Source organism: Struthio camelus, chromosome W, assembly GCF_040807025.1.
Source record: "Struthio camelus isolate bStrCam1 chromosome W, bStrCam1.hap1, whole genome shotgun sequence".
Classification (NCBI taxonomy): domain Eukaryota; kingdom Metazoa; phylum Chordata; class Aves; order Struthioniformes; family Struthionidae; genus Struthio; species Struthio camelus.
The window spans coordinates 53,597,996-53,605,895 of record NC_090981.1 but is presented as its reverse complement, the minus strand read 5'-3'; the positions used below and the strand labels follow the sequence as shown (position 1 = coordinate 53,605,895).

General features: G+C 38.8%; 1 protein-coding gene across 2 annotated transcripts in view; it reads right to left on the bottom strand.

Annotated features, from left to right (window-relative positions):
• Positions 1-240: 240 nt before the first annotated feature.
• Positions 241-7,900, bottom strand: part of LOC104147831 (PI-PLC X domain-containing protein 3) — an 81,682-nt gene continuing 74,022 nt past the window's right edge. Inside the window, exons 3-4 of one of the 2 annotated variants that reach the window (XM_068925841.1) lie at positions 6,685-6,821; positions 241-6,487 (exon numbers count right to left, since the gene is read on the bottom strand). In XM_068925841.1, coding sequence (XP_068781942.1) covers positions 6,471-6,487; positions 6,685-6,821 — 154 coding nt within the window. In that variant the 3' untranslated portion in view covers positions 241-6,470. Of the gene's footprint in view, positions 6,822-7,900 lie in introns of both variants that reach the window. The other variant, XM_068925840.1, reaches the window with a different exon arrangement.

Here is a 7,900-nt window from a genome sequence, read left to right as displayed (position 1 = left end):
CTGCGCCTGGGGCGGCATGAACACAATATCAGCGCTCTGCAGTATTCAAGGATCCCACAGCAACGATGCGGAAACAGTACTCCCTCCACAATGTCCTCATGGCGACAGTCCACGTAAACCTCTAACACAACAGCACAGCCTGAGTTTAATGTCTGACCGTAGCCCATTTTGCAAAACTATTTTTAAGACTCTTCCCCCGTGTAATGTCTTGAATGCAACAATGAAGCCATAAAACAGGAATATAGGTACCAGAGCTTTATTAGATGTTTCACTGGATACAAAGAAACTGCATTTTATATTACTTTCTTTTTTTATACATTAAATACACATTCTTGTCATAAAAATTCACATTTGTTATACAGAACTGTAGGCATTTTTTACACAACATTTATTAAAGTACCATTGAATAGATCCTAAAAAGAGAAGGTGCAGCTCTGTGAACCTTTGTGGGCAAAACACACAGGGAGCTCTATGTCCTCAGTGTTACATAATCATCCTTCCCACAGAAATGGAGTAAAGTCATTCAAATGCATTAATGCTCTTTTGGAATAATAAGGCTTCTATACAGAGAACCTGAACAGTGTCAGGAGGCAGTGCGGCAATAACATCATAATCATCACCTTGCGTGATTCTAAAACTACTCATGACTGAGGCAGTCAAAAACTTAACATCTGCCCTGACAAGCCCAGCTATTTCTTCTTTTAAGTTATATTTTTAAACAGGCATTCTTACTTTCAATAATAATAATTACACATAAAACCCAGGATTCTACTTTAAGGATTCCAGCTTCATAGCCAAACTGATTTGCCAGCTTCAAGCATTTCAGCTACTCTTGAAATCTTTGTAGATCAAATTGACTTTGGGGGGCCCCACACGGAGGGAAGAGACTAGAACATGTCATCTCACTAAAGAAAATAAGCCTAAGTACATCTCCCACTTGGACAATATTTATTGGCTTATCATCTAATCTGGTTTTAATTTGGAGTGGGAATGTTTGCAACTAAATTCTCATCAGCCAAGGTGAGGCCTAAGCAGTCACGCATACATAACTTGAGGAATGGAGGTAAACCATTATAGGATGTCAGATGTGGGAGTCTGCCCCCATCTCTTAGCTCTGTATTCAACGTAGTCTTATACAGAAGTTACAGATTTTGATGGTGTGCTGAAGACGACAAACTAACAATATTTTGAGCACAGTGTTGCTCACACCTCATAATAAAGGGATGAGTACGCAGAAGCACAGACTTAGATAAGGAGCAATGAGTAGAGCCAGTGGGCAGATGTTGTATTTTAACTAGACAAAGATAACAGAAGAGGGTCTGAAATCAGACTTTGGCTTTTCCTGAACCACTGCTCACATGGGACTGACGGAAGCCAACCTCACATCAAATACACCTTTGGACAGGCATGCTCTATCTGACCTTGTCCAACTGGCCAGGCATGAGGTAGACTCTTCCCACGTTCTGTACTTCTTTCGTAATTACCCTCTTGTCATCCAGCAGAGGCATCTCAGACGGAAACCAAGACGGGAGAGCTAGGCCTGGCTGTGAGAAAGGTAGAGGGGTCATATCCCTGGGCAATGCAGAGCACTAGCTCTTGCCAGCCTCTGGGAAATTATTATAATTTTTTTAATTAAAGCTGCCATGGCTCCTTAAAGCAGAATGCTGTACATGGGCAGGCCAGGCCGGGACACTAACCTCAGCCATCTGATTTTTACATAAGAAAAGAACCTGGATTGGAACAGAGTTCAGAGCTCTTCCTGTGAATTCACAGCTACATTCCAGCACGGGACATGAGCAATATTGCATAGCATCCAGGCACTTCTACAAAGCCAGAGTACCGCAATTATATCTCAATAGAGGAATTTTAGGCCCTTCATTACATGAACGCAACTCCCACTGGCATCAACAGGGGCTGTGTGTACACAGAACTGATCTCGCCTGATCACACAGGAAACCGGGTCTTTATCACCACATACAGTCAAGGTAGTTGATCATACAAACATACTATTCTTTATTTATCCATATATAAGTGAGCTCCAATTAAGATCAAGTTTAACTTCTTAATGCCAAAGGCAGCTGTACGAACAATCTTCAGCAACGTTTGAAATCTGAATTCATAATTATGGGATTTAAACAAGATTATGTGAATGCATTAAGGCAGGTTACATAACTGCCCTTTTCCTTTAGGATTAATTATTATTTCCTCGTACATTGTAGACAATCCATACTCCCATACATACACACATACACACACATACCTACAAAACAGCAGCACAGTAAAAACTAAATAGATCACTGAACTCCAACAAACTTGTAATCAATACATTGCACAAACTATACAGCATATTTTAACCTCATCATTGGGTAAACATATACAATTCAGAACAACTTCGACTGTATGGGACACAGAAGCTACCACTGAGATATGGCAAATACATGAGATATACTATTAGCTTTTGCTTCACTGAAAAGGAATTTAGAAGTTTAACAATGGTGTTAACTGAACTCCTGAAATCACCAAATAACCTATTCAGTCGCTAATGCCTAGTGCTCCCTATACCATATGTAGAATAAATAGCACTGGAGCGATGTCTTCAGGGGCACTCTACTTTTTTGAGGTTTCTCAATTAACTTCCAAATTTTTTAATTTGCTTTGCAACACAGCATATACTTACTATACAGTGACTCCCTCTCATCCCAGCGCAAAACTTTAGTAACTACCAAATTAGTGGAAAGGGTCTAGATTTCTATCAATATGACAGACAGACTTAGCCCAGCACACAGGATCGCACATTCCCTCTCACACACATAGGCGTATATATACACATGTATACTTCAAAAGAATGACTTGAAATGGCAGAACCAACAGAACTGTTAATGTAACCAAGAGCAAATAAATGCAAACAACTCACTGATTTTAAAGTTAGGCTCCTTTGGCCTGATCCTGATCTTTACCTTCTCATATAAGGTGGAAAACAGACTCCTGGGGCCAGCTGCTAAATTTTAGTTCAAATCAGTGTAAGCTGGATCAGTATCAAACATTACGGAAGAGATTCTCAGCTTTAATAAATTGAAATATGGAGCCACAGAGATTTACACCAGCTGAGAATCTGCTCTACTGCCATTCAGTTTGTGTTGCGCAATGCAGTTGCAATTTTTCAGGTATGACTGACAGAAAGCATCAAGTAATCACATAAAAATGTCTAGAAACTCGAAAAGACAGTAATACTTCAAGTGTGTACAATGAACATAACGAGGGGGGAAATGAACACAGGTGGAGAAAAAATATTAAGACAGAGAATAATATTACAGTATGACTAAACAGATGGTTATGAAGACCAGTAATGTGGATGGGTATTTTTCTGCTGTTGAACTGATTACAGTCATCTAATTTCTCATACAGGATTCCTCATAATACATGTGTAGAAACCTCCCCAGACAAATGAGGTCAGATAGCTAATCTGAACCAGTCCTGCAGAGCAATCCTGCAAGCACACTTCTGGTTGAAATCAACGAGAGTTTTAGCTGCATAGGGATGACCAAACTGGGCTCTAGAATGGCCCAGTTGTGCTGCATAGTCCTCTCCAGATTGTTCTCTTCTGGCAAGATTTCCCAGATTACATCAACTGAGAGTGTACCCCTATTAGGACAGTTCAATTTTAGTTTTGGTGCCTCAGAGATAAAATTGCCAGAAAAGTGTAGATAATACTTCCCTCCCTTTTTGTTTGAGTAATTAAGGCAAGTTTGTTTACCTGTCCCCTACAATAAATTGCTGTGCTTCTCCAACAGAAAGGAGATTGGCAGCTAAATAAAAACACAATTTTTCTAACTATTTTTGTTTAACATTTTGCTAAGATTTTTTTCCCCCATTAATGGAGAAACTACATGATTTGTCTATTATCCTTCTTCATAGAGGATTTTTTTTTGCTTTTATTTTCCAGCACCTAAATGACAATTAGAATATAACTGATGCTAAACAAACATTCCCTAAAAATGCCAATAAGCTCAAGATATGATATAGCATTACATATATATATATATACACACACACACACACAAACACACACACACACACACAGGCACACACTTTTTCTTAAATACAGTAAAACATTTGCTTTGAGCACACCTTCACCTAAGTGTGTAAGTGAAAAGCTTGGTGTGTTTAGTGTGTGCTTGAGCCAGCGGTTCCAGGAGGAACTCAGTGTTGTTGCTCTCAGACTCAACAGAATTTCAGTCAAAACCCCGAAAAAGAAATCATTTTTTGTCCACCCATGTTCAGTAATATTCAGATTATTTTGCCATCTTATAGGGAGCTTAAATGTTTTGACTATATTTAAGTAACTGAAGAACGACAGGAGAATCTAGAAGCAAACAAATCTAGCTAAGAAGAATGAAAAGATCTTTTCATGCCACATCTTCAACAAATAAGCAAACATTTTCAAGTTTCTATATAGGATACCCTAAATAGATGAAAAGGTACCGCTTCAGGAACTGTGCAAAATACACAAGTTTCCAGTCTGCACAAAGAAAACATATGCTCATGTTTCATTTATGTTTCATTTTGTGTGCCCGTTACATGAATTTTGCTTGGAGAGTATGTGGCAACTGAAAACCAAGTGCATCATCCCCATCCCCATCCCCTTCCCCCTCAAGGGGGAAGCCCAAGTCCTACTCCTTTTTCAGTGCAAAGATGGGGTGTGACTCCTGATGAATTTTGGGGCCACTTTGGGTCAAGTTTTTAATGCTGTAAAAAACCTAACTGGCTTGGATCACAGATTTCACTGAGGATGAATCTTACACTCCTAATCCCTACACAAAAAACTGCTACTGAAGGAGGCATCATAATGCTGTAACACCTGCACTGTTTTCTTTAACTAAGTTTATAATACCCTTGTCTAGAAACCACAATACCATTAAGCAAGTGTTGAATGGTTGTCTTCGTATCACGTACATACATGTAAATGTCTTTAGAGTTTACATACACACACACTTTTTCCAAGGCACCCTCCCTGTACAAAATAGCAGCAAGCGTTCATTTTATTCCACTTCTTCATAAAAAAGCCCCCCAAAACACAAAAAAAGAAAAACCCACCTCTTTGATAAGACCATTTTTGCTTGCATATGACCGGATGATCTTTGAGATGGTAGGCCTTATCAGCTGACCGAAAACAGCAAGGGATCATAAGATACCATTCTCTTCTCACTCAAGTAAGCGTTCTAGTAGTATCAATGGAAACTTAACCTTAGTCTTATCCTATAAAGCCTTGCAATACTTCAGGGAGCATTTTCCTTGTAAGACCTTACAGTATCTATCATTTTCCATAAGTGGAGTGTTTGGCTTTCAAAAGTTGTGTGCACACACACTGATATATCAAAGACATACGACTGCACTGTATCCTGTTAGGGGTCATACAGTGGCAACGCTCTCATTTTACAACTCACCACATTTTCCATATATTTGAGTTTTGTGTTCCATCAAAAGTAGGGTCATCAGAGATTCTGCCACCAGACCAGTGCCATGCAGTACATTTCCGACCTTTTGTTATGGTCTGTTATTTCTCATGAACAATGTAAGGAGTATAGTTTACTGTTGCTAGCTAGATATTGAACTACTCCACTCTTTAGTACAGCAATTGTTGACTGATGAAATTGGCACTGATTTTTTTCTTTGTAATTAGCAGAGAAGTTCTGCGTTCATAGCTGCCTTAAGGAGAACCTTAGACTGCACCTTTTTTTTTTTTGAAGCGTAGTTTTAATCCTGCAGAACGCACCTTTCCGCTATAAGACCAAATCCTGCCCACCTTACAGTGCACACAATTTTGTGATCCCAAGCCCAAGTCTTGCTAAACAAAGGAAGTTTTCATATTAAATTAACTGGACTTTGGATCAGACTCTTACATAAGATTAATCCTGAGAGGGAGTGGTGCTCCAAGCCAGCCTGACTTTGTTCCTGCTAAAACCATGGAAAATACACAACGGCAGCATTTAGTACAGAGTTAGGTTAGCACTACATAACTGCTGACTTTACACGGAGCAGAGACATTGGAAAACCCCATTGCAAAAATGAAAAGCAAGCAGGATTCAGGCTGTGCTCTGCGCAAGCTACATAATACATCACGTTTACTGTCCACTGATTATGTGAATGTTGGAGGCATGACTTTATATTTATTTTTCACAAAGGTATTTAAACCTGTGGCTCATTGATAAATACAATCGGTGACACCAACTGACAGATGAAGTGTAGTAACTCAAAATTTTAGGGCCGCAGTGGGGCCTTAGTCTCCCACCGTAATGCACGCACCTATGGGAATCCTGCTGTGGGCAGAGAGAGGGCAGTGTACATCTCACTGCTCTGAATGCAGCAAATTTCTTGGCACTGTTCATAACTGTAGAAGACATACGAATCACATTTGGTACCTCACGGAAAACATGTAAGTGGCCTTCTTTTATCAAACACTGTAAACATGTTTAGTTTTGCTCTTTACCTGAAACACAAATGTAAAAAATAATCATAATTGATTAAAACATTTCCCCTTTGCCCACCCACTAAAGCCCTAAACACCTCAGTGTTATAGGAAGATCAGTGTTTAACAAGATAATTCTTTAAAATGCAATCATTGTTTTTTAATTCTAAATAATGCAACAACAAACATATTATACTATCAAGTAGTGTCATCTTCACCTTCATCCAGGGCATAGTTGAGCTTTATGACTGTGCTGATAAAGTCACCGAGTTCTACAAAATCTGCAGTGATAATATTTACGCCACTTTCTCCTGGTTTCTGAGTTCGGACCCACTGCATCATTGCAGGAAGAGCTCTAAGGAGAAAACAGGAACAATAATTACTCATAAAGCATTGAGGCAAATGCATCGAGGTCAGATTTACCAAGAGTGACCTTAATTGATCTTACTTGGTTTCTAAGGGAACCTAGTGTGGAAGGACACAGGTTACCACTCAGGCCTTTGGAAAATCCTACTCTTTATAATTTTCATTATCTACAGAAAGAATATGTTGATTGCATTTCAGCTTCTCAGTAGAAAAGAATAAAAACAAACGTCATACAGTCCCACAGTGATTACTGATCTTGTCTTGGGGCAATGGAATGGACCAGATACCTTTTTGACATCATCCAGCCATATGATTTCATGGGAATTGTTCAAGGAAAAAGAAATCACAGAGAACTCGAGCCATTTGTAAAGTAAGTTTGACACATTCTAAGAAATTCTGAAAAAACATTTTTCGGGACAGAAGAGCAACTATGATTTCTGCAGTGTAAGTACAGCATATGCCGAATATAATTTATTTCTCAGTATCAATATCCCAGCTTTCAATTCTATTTCATCATAACACAGTGATTAGTAATTGAAATACAAAGCAGCGCAGTCATATTGACTTTTTTTCTTAAAACAGCATATTTTTATCATGACAGACTTCTAGCACTGGGATACTGGCATGTACAAGGTGTCTGCCTGTTTGGGTTTGTGAATATAAAGAAACCTTTTTGATACCATGAAAACAGAAAACAATTATCTAGAATCATCCACACAAGAAAAACCTACGGGAAAATAAAGGATTCTCTAGTTCTGCAGTAGAAAGTCAAGAAATAAGATACAACGTTCAGAAGATCGAAGTTAACAGCGCTCAAATAAAGTAAGGTACAGATTTTTCAAAGAAAGGGTAATTGACCATTGGAACAAATTCCCAGAGACTGTGATAAATTCTGCAGCATTTGGAGTCTTTAAATCAAGCCTCGCTGTCATTTTTAAAATACACTCTCATTTAACCACAAGTTGTTGAGTTAAATGCAAGAATCTATGGACTGGATAGCGCAGCAGTCAGTTTACGTGAATATCGTGCTCTTCCTTTGCCCTAAAATCTGTAAATCTGTGATTTTCT